This window comes from Cebidichthys violaceus, unplaced genomic scaffold (genome assembly GCF_023349555.1).
Source record: "Cebidichthys violaceus isolate CVI_PGR_0920_01 unplaced genomic scaffold, fCebVio1.0.p SCAF_22, whole genome shotgun sequence".
In the NCBI taxonomy this organism is placed as follows: Eukaryota; Metazoa; Chordata; class Actinopteri; order Perciformes; family Stichaeidae; genus Cebidichthys; species Cebidichthys violaceus.
In genome coordinates this window covers 6,232,452-6,246,967 of record NW_027176395.1, presented here as the reverse complement: position 1 = coordinate 6,246,967, position 14,516 = coordinate 6,232,452, and the positions used below count along the sequence as shown (strand labels likewise).

Genomic DNA, 14,516 nt, shown 5'->3' with positions numbered 1-14,516 from the left:
AAATTTTTATTCATGTGCAATGCAGCAAATTGTGCTACATTTGTCTTTTGGAATGTGTAAGTGGACCTTTACAGCCATTTATATAACCAGTACAAACATTTACGTCATACTTTTGACTGACGTTAAATCTCCTAAAATATACAGATGGATGATTAAAAATCTTAATATCCTCATTTCGAACATTAATAAAAAAGTTTTTTGCAAGACTTCGAAATAAAGTAATTTTAATTCAAATAGGCTAACATTCAAATTATTCAAAAAGTTAAAATGCAGAACAGGTAATTCATTTACTTTTACCCAAATATACAACATGTCCTATTACAGCCCTATTATACAGCTAAAGTACATCAACATTTAATAAAAGTTTCTTAATGCCGCGGGTAGGTTTTTCTCAAACAGGCACACATAAATTCTTCTCTCTGATATATTACAGTTTCACATTGAACACCTGGTTCTATTTCAAACAGCAATTACTGTGTGCTTGAGGACAAATCAAATATTAAAACAAACTTTCGGATAATGGGAGAATGTTTATCATGACCCGTTCCTAATTAACTCGAATCGTCTGTGGGAAGTATATATTTTTTCTTTTTAAGGTAAGCCTACCAGCCATTCCTCTTTAGTAGCTCCTCGAGTTGCTTTGATTAAAATGTGCAATGGTGTAATCAAAAGGTAAAGGAACGAGTGCTCAGTGAAGATATGATTACATATTCAGAGGGCAGTACGGTTTTGAAAGAAATCAAAGATGAGATTGTGAACGAATGGGTAATAAAAACAGTCTCCCTGCCTGGTCATTTGGCAAGTCATCAGTTCTTAGTCACTTTGCACATGCATAAGGTGGGCGAAACTAGATGACAGGCCCAGATCTTGCTTTGCCGGAGTTGAATCATATCTCTCATTACCATTTGGCAGCAAATAGAAGAGCTTTCTTCGTCAGTGTGCCAAGTCCAATTCTGCATGCGTGAATTTTGGCATAATATCCGTAGGTGGAAAAATGTGAGGAGACAGCTCTGAAACTTATGTCCATGTTAGTGTGTCAAGGATGCAAATGTGTGTATGTAACCAGTTTTTGTAAATTTTATATTCTTGTTCCAGATTATGAAACAGCAAGACAAGACACAAATTATTGAAAGCCCCTATGATCCATATGTTTAAATATCAGAAGTTAAGGCCATTACACCCCGTGATTAATACGTGGCATGAAAATGGCGAAATACTTGCCTGCGCTCTCAAGGTGACGTAGTTTAAAATGCTAGAGATCTCTTAAGGTGGGCGGATGGGGAGCTGGATGTCTTACGTCCTGGCCAGCTGTTGTCCCAAAGTGGTGGTATTGTTTTTTTTATTTTACTAGTTGATGTAGTTATTTTAAGCCAAACCATGATTTTGTTTCTAAATCTAACCTACATTAGATTTAACTGAGACACACAAAAAACTGTTGTGGCTGATAAATGACACAAGAAAGGTGGCGTACAAAAGACAAAAATGCATACCAATGACATGCAGAAATGTTGGGAAATATTGTGCTATTTATTCACCTTCCCATGAGATCGGGTTGTATTGACCAAGAGCAGTGTCTGGCAGTCTGTCCTCAGGTATATTGTTGAATAGTCTAAGCTACTGTAAGCTATAGTGTCTGGTTTCCTTTTAGCAAAAATGATCGGAGTAAAGCTGAGTTCTCTTTTTGTAAACGGTTATGCAATGTATATGTCTACGGCTTTTATTGTGAAGGTAAGAACAGAAGGAGTGGATCAGGTCTGCATTACCTTTGCCAGAGTAAAAAGGAATAATACAATTTGCGTTCTTGATTGGGACTGCAGAGCCTCAGTGTGGATTTTGAATTTGTCCGTTCCCCTCAATGTGATTGGTTGATGCCATTATTCCTGGTGCGAATTTTAGAAAAATTCTTCTTCCGAGAACAAAAGTACTCATGAAAAATATAGCTAATAAAAACGTATTTATTGACAAGTGATTTAATTGCACGGATAAACCGCCTCCCCACCTTCCCCCCATATGTACTGTTCAGAGCAACTTTCAAGCCTTTGCTCAGGTTCTAATGAACACACTGCATCATTCCACCCATGCTACACAGACATTTATTGAAGTGAAGGAAATGAGCTTTCACCGCAACCTTGACCCTCTCAATTTCTCCACATCTCATCAGCCCTCAAGGGTCCCGGTGGCATTGAGCTGCAGGAATCGATGTTTTTCGCCAAATGACAAGTTTTAAGCATGGAAACCATTACCCTTACTGGCACTAAGTGGCTGGGAACGACTGCCACAATGATTCCACTAAAGGCAGCTGCCTCCTCAAGTGGACAGCCATGTAATTTAAAGAGAAGCATTACACAGCCCTGATGCCACCTCATTAGGTAAAGCTCCTTTTTTTAAGGATCCGGTCCTATGTCTCAATTCACTGATAACTTGTCCAAACTGTGTTCAAATCTTTCATCTCATAATATATGTTAAGTATTGTAGATGATAATGTTTAAGGAGATTAGGGAGACCTCTGTTAATGGTGAGGGGTATTTGATTGTGCTAATGGGATGCTGAAAATGCTGTATAGTGGAATAGAATATTGGACAGAAACTTTACTTTTCCCACAAAGTACTTCATGTGTATGTAGTGAATTAGCAATAGCAATATAAAAATCATCCAGAAATGAAGTTAAACTACAAGTTCAGCACCACACTATGCACTCAACAGACAGATGTATGTATGACTTACGAGCCCGGCAGACAGTATAGGACCATATGACCTTTTGTGTGCATTTGTTGGTGAAAGATGTGTTACAGAATAGGGCATTATTGACTTGAGTTTCTGTAAAGGTCGCTTTCTGGTAGAGATATAGTTTTATGCCATTGGCAGTTTGTTGTTTTTTCCCTCCTAGCCAGTGAAGTTACAGCCAAAGCTTCCATACCATGATTTGAAGTTCGAAGGCACATCGCATACAAATATCAAACTTAGTTCAATAATGTGCAGAACTAAACAAAAATTGTTCGATACTGCCCCTTTGCTGCATGTCATCCCCTCTCTCTCTCTCCTTTTCTTATCTATATTTAGCTGTAATATGATAAAGGCAAAAAGACGGATTTTCTGCAGACCTGAACAGAATTGACAAGCACTACTTTGTAACACTAGTTTATTAATGTATGCTAAAACTGAAACATGGGTTGAACCGCAGCAGCCCTCTGTTACACTGGTACATGTTCTCTGTGGTCTATTGGAATGTCTTTTATCTGAAGAACAGCTGCACTGTTAACACCCAGATAGAGAAGACTTTACAATAAGAAGTGTGGTGTCAGGGTTATACAGGGCTGAACAAAAATGTTCAAATGAAACTTATTACAAACCGTTGGAAGTGAGTGTTCTTACTCTAAAATCAATACGGGAAATTGCTTCTGATTTCTTGGAGACAGGCACAAGCAAACGCTGAGAAAGTAGATTTTCCCAGTTGTGGATGGACAGAATTGCTCATTTTATTCTTTTCACTTTCAGTCTTTTCACAGTTCTTTATTAGACATTTTCTAAACCAGTACAACATCCCTGATTTCTTTCAGTGTTTCAAATAGGTCTACTGCTCTTATTGTTGGCTGATGGAACAAAAGTTTGGAATATCGTGTCTGGTTATCTGATTACTGTTCCAACATAACAAAATAAAAACTGCAGACTTTGGTTGTTCAGGCAAAATACCATGTGTATGTACTGTATCTTTAATCTAGAACAGAGGGTAGAAGTAGCCATCAGGAACCTGGTGGGGTGCAAGCAGTATTCAGCCTGGTCTCTAAAAAAATGACGTTGCCATGAAACAAAACATTGTTAATTATGTACATAAGTCAACTCACGTGGCACACTTAAACACGTACGTGCCTTAAGTTACGTAACAAGTGTTATGAGCTGTAACATGATTAGTCGTAGTGAAGCTGCTGTGTGAAACGATGCATTCGTCTCACTGTCACCTTTCTGGTGCACAGATATGCTGAATTAAACCACACTTTGCGTTGACATGCAAAAAATAAATAAAAATAAATGCTGGTATGTTAATTGGTGTGAGCTTTTCACCAAATATTGGCCTAATGCAGCATAGCATTATCGCACAAACATGTTTGTATGTTCACAGCTTTAATAATGTGATATTCGTTGATATATTAGCCACAGTACACGTGTAATCAAGTCCTCCACCCTGTTTAAAGCCCAGCCCGTATAGAACCACTTTATTGGAGAAAAGAAAAATGGTGGTAGATCACACGACACTCTAGTTCCTCTCCTCCAGAGCCTATAGCACAAGAAGTCATTTGAAAGTGACCAAGCCCCCTCAAACAGTGATTTACCGAGCCACAGGGATGAGTCTACGTGAGGTCCGTCCACGGGGAGAGAAGGACAGATGGGGGAGAGAGAGAGAGAGAGAGAGAGGGGGGGGGGGGGGGGGGGGATTTGTCGGAGGAAAGCTGACCCTTAATTTTCTCCCTGAACAAATTTTTTAGGGAGGGTATTAGAGCAGTAATAAAATACCTTAACTTCTACCACAGCCAGCCCAAGTTTTGACAGCAGCAATATTTACATACCCCCCCCCCCCACACACACACACACACACACACACACATACACACACACACACACACACACACACACACACACACACACACACACACCACCACATTAAAGTCGTTACTTTTGTGCTTTGTGTGCCGGCACAAAAGGGGATGTTGTGCAACCAAAAGGATGAGGCCATTAAATCTGAAAATAAAAAAATATCCAACTGACAGGGTTCTTCCTCCCTGAGCCCGTTATTACCTCTTTCTTCTGATCTTTTTAAAGTTTTCGTCAAATCGTGGAACTAAGCGGAATATTTAGAAGATTCTGCAACAGTACGAAAAGCTTGTTTCGACTGTAGTTAAAGAAGCAAGTGCCTCGTTTGTTGAAGCTGCGGACTTTCAATCAAAGACCGATCCTGCTGCGGCAACGTTTTGTTTATTCAACTGAACACCTCTATTCCCCCGGCTGTTTATGTATTTCTGAAATGCTTGTGCTGCGTTTTATATTTCCATTCATCTTTGCCTGCTATTATTGAAGCACTTGCTGCTGCCATCAGTTTTTTTCCCCACAATGAGTTTGTGATTAATGAGATTTTATAAGGTGGGCTTCAAGATTCACTTTTGGACATTGAAAACGTGTCTTTCTGCTGATACTTTTATACATTTCTTTTCCTTTTTTTAAACTATTGCTGAAGACTTGAATCTTTGTGTACATTTCAGGCATCTCCATATGTAAATGCCTCTTGTCTCTTTCAGATCACCAATGCCCTGGCAGTAGCAGAACATGTGACCAGAACCTGGAGAGTATCCCAGAGTTCACATGGAGCATAGTGGCTGCTGGGGACCTGCGGGAGGAAAGGAACGAGAAAAGCGAGAAGAAGGCAGGAAGCCCCCAGGGGTGGGAGGAAGGTAAGAACGAAGGTATCACGCTCTCCCCGTTGCAGGGGAATTTCATTTTTCAACAAACTTTCTCAATCTTCCCATTTCTTAGTCACGTTGAACTTGGTAAAGAACGCATTGTCCGTTACTTTCGGGGCAACTTTTTTTTCAAGTCAATGTCACTGTTTTCTCGTAGCACGCTTTTTTGTCTCTGTTACATTATGGGTTACTACTTTGGCAACTCTAAGCCAACCTCCAATTTGAATAGCAAAATTCAAGTGTGACTCAAACATTGCCCACAACCTACTCCCTACACATGCTTTGTCGCTCTTCATAGTCTTGCAACTTCTCTCAAAAGGCCCTTTGGCGATCTAACTATTGTTAAATTAAGTAGCATATTAAACTTGGCCGGGTGTAAATAACCGAATACCTGCCGGGTGCAAAAATACACAACGTATAACTTTTCCTAAAGTTTTCTCAGGCAAAGGGCTGAATATAGTTTACTGAGCCAGTAGTCTGAGACATCTTGTAGGGCCCTGCCTTCGAATCTTCCATATGCCCCTGCATCGTTCATTTTCATACCTTGGAAGATGAGAAAACCGTGTCTGTCGTCTTATCTCCTGAGGTATTGGTGAAATGGAGGGAGACAGAGGGGTCTATTTATTTCCTTAAATGTTTTTTTTTCCTATCATGAGCCACAAGTCTGAGACCAGATGGGTGGAGCGCTGGAGGAAATTGGAAAAAAGTGAAATATACTGTATTGACTGGTAAGAGAAGGGAGTTGCTGTGAATGTAGTGGAGAAATGATTGACGTCTGTCCTGTCCTTTAACTTATAATTGAGGGCAGGGTATGTGTGTATGCATATGTGTGTTGGTTCAGCTCAGTGGCTGAAAAAAAGAAAAAAACACAAACAAATATCACAGGGTCCCTTGATTTTTCTCCGTCTTTATGATCAATTAAGAAAGATTACTTTGTTTTCCACCTATGTCACATAGCTTGGTAGCACCTTACATTGGTAATAACATAATAAAATGGGTTTAATAATGAAGAAATAATTCCAAATGAATTAATGCCATGTAATTATCAAAGAAATAACCAGATATAAAAAAAAAGCTGGCTCTCTCTAGAGCCAGTGTTTAGTTTGTCCTTCCTGGGCTACTGTAGAAAACATGGCAGTGCAACATGGTGGACTCTGTGAGACGGACCCGTTATATGAAGGGACTCATTTTAAGCTAATAAATGACTGAAAACTTATTTATGAATATTGTATCCCATTTCAGCCAATAAATCCCACTAAATCTTATACACTGGCACTTAAAATATGTTTTTGGCACCTTATTAACGTGAATTTCAGTCCAATATTACACAAATGTACTCATTGTTAATACCAAGCTACAACCTGGTTATTATTTTGATAATTACGTAGGATTACTGAATTACGATCTCCTTCTTTTCAAACTATTACCCCACTATTCCCATGCCATTAATGAGCTATAAAGTAAAGTGCTACTGAAGTGAAATTTTGACTCAGAGAGAGAAGATATTTTCAGTATGAAATGTCTTCGTCCATGCCAGGTTTCTTCGGTTGTATTTAAACATCACCTTTGTAGTCATGTCTTCAAATAAAATCTTTACAATCAAGTTAGATTTTCATACTTGCTTTAAATATGGCTATATTAACTCTTGGATTTAATGAGGGCATAGACAATATGTTCTCCCTGCAACCCGGATTACTACTCAGTTAAAAGACCATGACTATACAAAATTAACAAAATTGGTTTCTCTGCCCATCTAAAAGGATTATTATTGACTAAATCTAACGGATGCTAAATCCCCAAGACCAGAGCGATTTATTTAAAAATCTATATGATATGCACACATTGAAGTGATTATCTGTAAAGCAATGTAATTAAAGGGAACATCAGGCCTTTGAAGCCTTCTCCCTGACCCTGTAACAGCCATAGTTAAAGTCAGGCATGTATATGTGCAAAAGACAAAAAAGAAAAGACAATTATGCTGATCATGATTGAAGGTTGGCAATGCGGAGTACAAAGGAAATATATGTGCATAATCATGTTCGAGCCCTTGGTTAGCCACAATACAGTTGGCGTGTTTTGAATAATTGAGCTGGGCGAGCTGCTGTCTCCACACATTTCACCGGCGCTTGTGATTTAAAAGGGATGGAAATAAGAGATGAATACTTAATGGCTGTGATGAGTGGAATCGCTCGAGCTGTTTTCTACCGTATCCAACTCTTCCGCTGCGAGATGTTCAACTTTGAAGCTCATGCAGTTAGGACAGTGTTGCTTTTATCCAGAGATGCTGGTAGTTACCGTGAAAGTTGTGCTGACCCGAGCTGACGAATCGCAGATGGTAACAAGATCAGTACAAGTCCTGCTACCGTCATCAGTGCTTTCTATTGATGCCTCTGTGCTGTATATAGCAGTAGCAAATGTACTCACGTACTGTACTTAAGTGCCATTTTGCATTGGAGGCAGTGCCCCGTTAATTCATATGAAAGTTGCTCAGTGGCGCATGAACCAAAAAAAGTTTGTCTCTGAGTATTAAATTAGGATCTTCGGACAATCTTCCGCAAACCCCGCCCTCCCAGCCCTCAGTCCAGCCTCTCGGGCTCATTCACATGAACCGAGTGAGGCAAATACACCTAATGAGTTAACAAGGGGCTGTTCAAATGCTTGTACTGGGAAGTTTATTCACCAACAAAACAAAAAAAAAACTTTTTCCCAATGTAAGTTTTTTCATGGGCCCAATGGCATTGTGTGATGGACTCAGAAGTTGTTATTCCACCGTTTGGCCGTGATGTAAAATTTGCCTCAAAGCCCGGCGCTCCTCCTGGGGGGCTTGGTTCAGACTGCCGAGCCTCCGTGTTAGCATTTCACCACCTTCATAAGTGAAGGCACAACTCAAACACTATCTTCTTTATTCATGCTGTAAATGGAACCTTCATTTACCCCCGAGATCACGACCCGGTGGGCTCAACAGGCTACCCAGCAGTATATAAAGTAATTGAAACTATCCTCAAATTTAGACATTAACGTTTAACTGATCATAATTCAGTGATATCATATTTATGGATCTAAAATGGGCCATTCTGCATAATGAGTCCTTTTACTTTCAGTATTCTAAGTTTATTGTGATGCTAATACTTGTATACTTGTACTTGACTTTTGTAACAGAGTATTTTTGTCACTTTTACCTAAGTAAAAGGTCTGAATACCACTGGTATGTAGTGATGCCCACTAGAGGATACATAATGGCCATTTACAGTATAAAGAATAATCAGAGGCTGTACCACTGCTTGAACTTCCATTCGCACTGTGACAGTCTGCAACATGTATGGTACCGAAGATCCCATTACACTTTGGCGGAGATGACAAATTGATGCAATTGTTGCCGGTCATTATCATAATTTGCCTGGCCATCACTAGACATGTAACAGCAGCACACGGTGCACCTTGCTCCTCCCCTCAGGCTGATATACGGGGGCGGTTAGCCACATCAGCGCTGCGGGTAAAGCAAGTAATAAGAACAGCATGAGGCAACGGTTGCCTTCAGCAAGGCAACTGGCGTAAAAAGAGGACGCTTAACGTTCAGATCAACTAAATCATGGCGGTAATCGTGGAACGGGTTCGACGCATTAGCTCTGTCTGTCGTGAAGTTGTTTTTTTTCTGCAGTGGCTGGCTAACGGGTGGTGACACGCAGCAGCAAGTTGGCGGTAGAGCTCAAGGAATACACATCCACTCAATCAAACTGTGCGCCAAATGCCTCTTTTTTTTAAACACTAATCGAGCTGATTGAAAACGAGAGCACAGTCTAGAGAGGTTTTGAACAGAAACGCGGTGGGAGAGGCGAAACAAGGCCAGAAAACTATGTAAATGTGTTGAGCTTCTCCTGTGTCCTCTCTGCACGGAGCGGGTCATCTCCATTCCACGTCTGCCCCCCCCCCCCTCGACATCTCCTGCCAAAGCCAGTGCAATTGTGATTACTCATTTGATATGTTGCTCTCACACAGAACGGAGAGGCGTGAGTTTGGAGCGCAGAGCTGGCTAGCACGGAGGAGATCTCCAGTAGAACGCTGCTTTGCTGGAGCCATTGATTTGTTTGTTTTGTAATGGGATGGCCCCGGGACTGTCTGTCATCTGCCAACTCACGGAGTCATTTTGTTTACTTAGCTGGGCTGAGCATTATAGGATTCAGGATTTTCTTTGACAATACCTATTATTTTTGTTTCAATTTGAACAATAACGATAATCATTCCTTAAATGGTTGTGGGATTTTTGAAAATATTGGTAATTTTTTTTAATTAAAAAAAAAAAGCTTTACACTCAAAGGAAAATCACATAACGGCCATTCATAACAAATTAATTACAAAGTCTTAATATGTAAAGTCAAATATATATATAGTTTGATTAAATAATAAGCCTCCTTATAACTTTTACGGGTGTGTTGTTTTAAATGTTTGACGAGGTCACTTGTGTTGCAGCTGTGTTGCATTTTATCGCCACAAATGGTGCATCTTGCTGTATTTTTATATGTATTATGTATAAAATGCATTATGTATCGCATACTAAAGTTGGTGAAGCTAGATAGATCTTTCACTGGTTTACCAGAGCTCTACACAATAGCCACCCAAAACACCCACATACAGAGCAAAGGTGTGTGTGCAGCCGGCTGGCATTCAGATTTGTTTTTTGGCGAACTTGGCCGGCACAACGATCTGCAGATCGTTCTCCGGCAGTTACTTTTTCGCTGACCGTGAAGTGGCACCGCTGCTTTGGCTCAGTCACTACATGCTCTGCTCTTTGAGAGGACAGAGCAAACGGCAACATGGAGGCAAGCGAAGGCTGCAGCTGGTGGGCACTTGAGCATAGCTGCCCACACGCTTTTAAAGTGCCTTTTGCAGAGCCTCAGTTGGGCCCTTTGGGAATACCTTCCTGAGCCCTCTCATAAAGGCCTGGGTTAACAGTCCAGAGCATATACATTGGTAAAGAACACTGCAGGTGATCCTTATTATTAGGAGCTCCGTACAAAGTTTCTCAAAGTTTGATCTTAAAATGAGCCAGAAGAAAACTTAGTTGCTTTCACCTCTACCCAGTGAGATTACATCTGGACAGATCAATGGTCCAATTGCCAAGCAGGCAGGAGAGCCACCCAATGCCATTTTTTTTTTGTCCTGCACCCAGAACACTTCTTATCTGAGCAAATAATTATGAACCATTACCTTGGGTGAGAGGCAATTTGTTCTACTTATCTGTTTTGGACCTGGAACATAATAGCCCTGGCATTTGAAGCAACACTGTGCTCTGGGATTGGCTCTCTCCATCTGCAAACGCGACCTGTTAAGCATGGCAAAAAAAAAAAAAAGACAGGATAGAATGGTTACGTCATGGCACTTGGCCTGTCAGACCTGTGTTTGTCTGGAACTAAAAAAGAACAGCAAGGAATTGCACAGTTGTCTTGCAAGTAGAAAACAAAAGTTTGCTCACCCAGGCGGCCTGGCCAGACCTCTGACTGAACCAATGTAGGGAACATCGATTGTTAGTCAGAATTTAGCTAGTGAAACTTTTGACCCGCGACCTTTTGTCCATAACAAGCCCCCTTCTCATGTATGTTTCAGAAGACACATGCAGGGCAAGTTTTTCAGTGTTTCTGTGCAACACGCTTGAAATGTGCCCCAACTCCTAATGCAAACTCTTGGCAATCTGGTCCATATGGAGATGGAAGATCTGCTGAAGCACTTGTAAACGAAAGCGATGAAACAACATATACACACTCTGCTTGAGATTTAATGGGGACTTAAATTAGCAATTCAAGCTCCAACGCCTTTTTAAACACAACTTTGTAGGCTTCCAGAGGCAGCGAATATCCTCAAGAATAATTGTATGATCAGAAAAAAAGCCTAGCTGTTTGTTAGAATATAGAACAAATGTATACACGGATTGTGATTCTACCAGACGAGCCGCAGTGCATTTCAGAAGCGTACCAGAAAGCAGCTCTTCGCTCTGATCTGCTAATAATAATAAGACACACCGTTGTTTTTGGAGCCGAGGTGTGTTGCACTGAGCAGATCAAGCCAGGCAAAATGATTAACACTTACTTTATGTTCAATACAGATGCTGAATAATTATGTGGATTGATGTGTTTTTCACAACTCATGCACAGCCACAAATCTTTTATCCATGTCCTTCATAACTGGCCTTTTAACGGCATTAACTCTGTCTGTGGTTACAGCACAACAAAGTAGGTAACAATGAACACATGCAGTTGTTGATAGCGATTCTTGATGTATTATACTGCAATGGACTGGGGTAACATGTTAGTGTTAAACTGTGGAAATAATTAATTAATGTTAAAAAGTAATTTGCAGTTAGTGGAATTTACAGGATGTCAGTGAACATGTTTTATGCTTACAGCCTGTAAAGCCCGCAGTCAGTTGTCAAATACCTATAACAGGGATTTGTGAGGGATAGCTTGCTTCGGATTGGACAGTGCGAGAGGACGTCTTGTGGCCGTTCTCATTGTTGTTCCAAGACAGCATGCAGTTAAGTCTCTCTAGAAAACGCAATTAAGAGTGCAGTTTAGTTTTATGGGAACGTAATTTCATAGGAGAAAGGGGTTAAACGGCGGCGAGGGCTTTGGCTTGGCTCGTCTCTGAGACATGGCTTGAGAGGAATCAGCCAGACAGGTTCCAAACCAGACCAGCGATCGGCGACACTGGAGACACGTTAATACAAGGTGTAAATGTAATGAGGACAACTCATTATGAGACACAATCTGAGCATTTCAACGCTAGGTGTAAAGGGGGTCTGAATGTTTGTGGCTGCATGTCACCTGACCTCTTTCTTTTGGGTGTGATTTCTCCAAACGCCTCTGACTCAACAGTTCCAAATTGTCTACTCATGAAACCAGGACATGCTATTAAAAGTGCCGCTTATACCCGGGGACCCAACTGTGCTTTGAATAATGTCACCGAAGTACGTACCTACAGATGTAAAACGGTTTAAGATAAACGTGTAACAAGCCCACTTACTCATTTTCCGTGGGCACTCGTCTGTTAGTCATTATAAGGAGATGGGGAACGTACAGCCCACTGTAGCAGTTTGATGTCAGGAAAGGACAAATTGCATTTTTTGCAGATTACGGTTTGATGAGAGGAACACACTATACACTGAACCGCCTCTTCTTAGGAGTGTACCTCAGGGAAAATGCGGTTTCCGCAGTGGAAGCTACACACCGAGAGAGGTGACGCTCCGATTAGCATGGTAACAAGAGAACGTCTCCGGGGGTGTCGAAGGTTAAGGGCCAGGTAAACCAGATGGGTCGGTGCGTTAAAACTGAATCATGCATTGAGGAAGAGGGACGCTGCACTGACCTCATGGGGGGGTTAAAATGTTGAAGTCTGCACGCAACATTCACTCATTAAAAAACACTGCACGCATTGTATCATTGGAGGTTTGAATCCAGCTCCTGACCTTTTTGCTGCATTCATACTCTCCTCCTACTTCAGGTCAGCATAATCAATCAGCAGTATAGACCGGCCAGGGCGTGACACACAACGCACCTGGATCAGCTGTACCGAGAGGAATGGCAAGTTCTCTGTCTGAAGTTGGACCCCAGGGCTCCAACCAGTCCTCTTTCCTTTCAACCTTCCTTATTCAGAAACACCACTTGATAAGTCACTGCTAATGAGGTGGTATGGATTAGCCACAGCTTCTTTCTTTTTTTTCTCTCTCTCTCTTTTCATCAATGATCAAACCTTGAAGTTTTTTTTTTCCTGAGCTAAGAGGTGGTTGCATCATGGAGACCCCCAGGCGTTCAAGGAGCAGTTTTTAATGCACCCGGCCACCTGCATCCCCTCAGTGTCTAACGACACACAGAGGACCTGACCATTGTCAATAATCCAGCAAATGACCCACTGTAGACCCTGCTTCTTTAATGAACTGCTGTGCACTATGAAAGCGAGGTCAGCGGAGCACAGCGCTACTAAATAAAAAACATATATATATATATATATATATATATATATATATATATATATATATATATAAAGCACTGTGCAACCAAATCACCATATAAACAGATATAAATAGATCATATTGTGGAAACCAATAAGTGTAAGTTTGAATTCCAGAAAGTCGGTGTTGCTAAAGTTCAATGTATGTCTTGTGACTTGTGAGAATAAATCACCTGGAGAGTTGGAGATGATCTCAATGGTAGGGTGCTCAATCCCATAACATAATAATAAATATTTCAATTAGATTGTATGTCCAAAAGCAAGTTCTTTATTTTGGACCAGTAGCAGAAACATTATCTGGCGCGTGTGAGGGTTGCACGAATATTCTACGTTAAAAGATGTTTATCTGTTAGATCATGGTGGATTCAGTCGGAGTCAGCCTATTTCTTTTTGTGTTGTTATTTAAATTGTGCCAAATGTTAGTTTTGTTTCCTGCAGACGTGCATTATTTATGGGTTATATTACTGTATTGTGAAGAGCAACGTGGATGAGTATTCCTGTATCGCCACCATGTAAACTGCATGGACCCCAGATAGAACAGCTGCTGCCAGGAAAAAGGCAATGGGGATCTCAATAAACAAAGAAACAAACCTAGGCGAAACACTTAGAGCTAAAAGAAATACACAAGCCAGTGCCAAAGCCTTCATGTATCTTGCCGTGGCCTCAGTCGATGGATTGTGCTCTTAACTTCAACTGAGGCTGAAGCTATTCAGGGCAAACTATCCCCAGGGATAATAATTACATGTGTGAGCTATGGAGACGCTGTCATCCTCCATTGTCTCACTCTCTCACACGTTTAATGAACTACAGTTAAAAGACAAATATAACAGAAGGAAGCAATTATAACTACAACATACCTTTCAACAACGGGAAAAGAAAAAAATAACTCATTATCTCAAGGTTCATTCTGATGTAATTAGGATACCCTCTGTAGAATATCCAATTAGTATTCCAGTGCTAGGTTGTTGACATCGCTCCCAAAGCGTGGCCACTGTGGTTGTATGTGCAGTAAGTGTGTCTTGTTTTGCAACTGAGGTTGTCTCCTGTGATTCCAGTTAATATAAATAA

General features: G+C 40.8%; 1 protein-coding gene across 2 annotated transcripts in view; it reads left to right on the top strand.

Annotated features, from left to right (window-relative positions):
* The window catches only part of alk (ALK receptor tyrosine kinase), a 365,563-nt gene that overhangs the window by 154,702 nt on the left and 196,345 nt on the right, over window positions 1-14,516 (top strand). The window contains exon 3 of one of the 2 annotated variants that reach the window (XM_068717693.1): window positions 5,289-5,453. In XM_068717693.1, the coding sequence (XP_068573794.1) occupies window positions 5,289-5,453 (165 nt within the window). The remainder of the gene's footprint in view (window positions 1-5,288; window positions 5,454-14,516) is intronic. The other variant, XM_068717694.1, reaches the window with a different exon arrangement.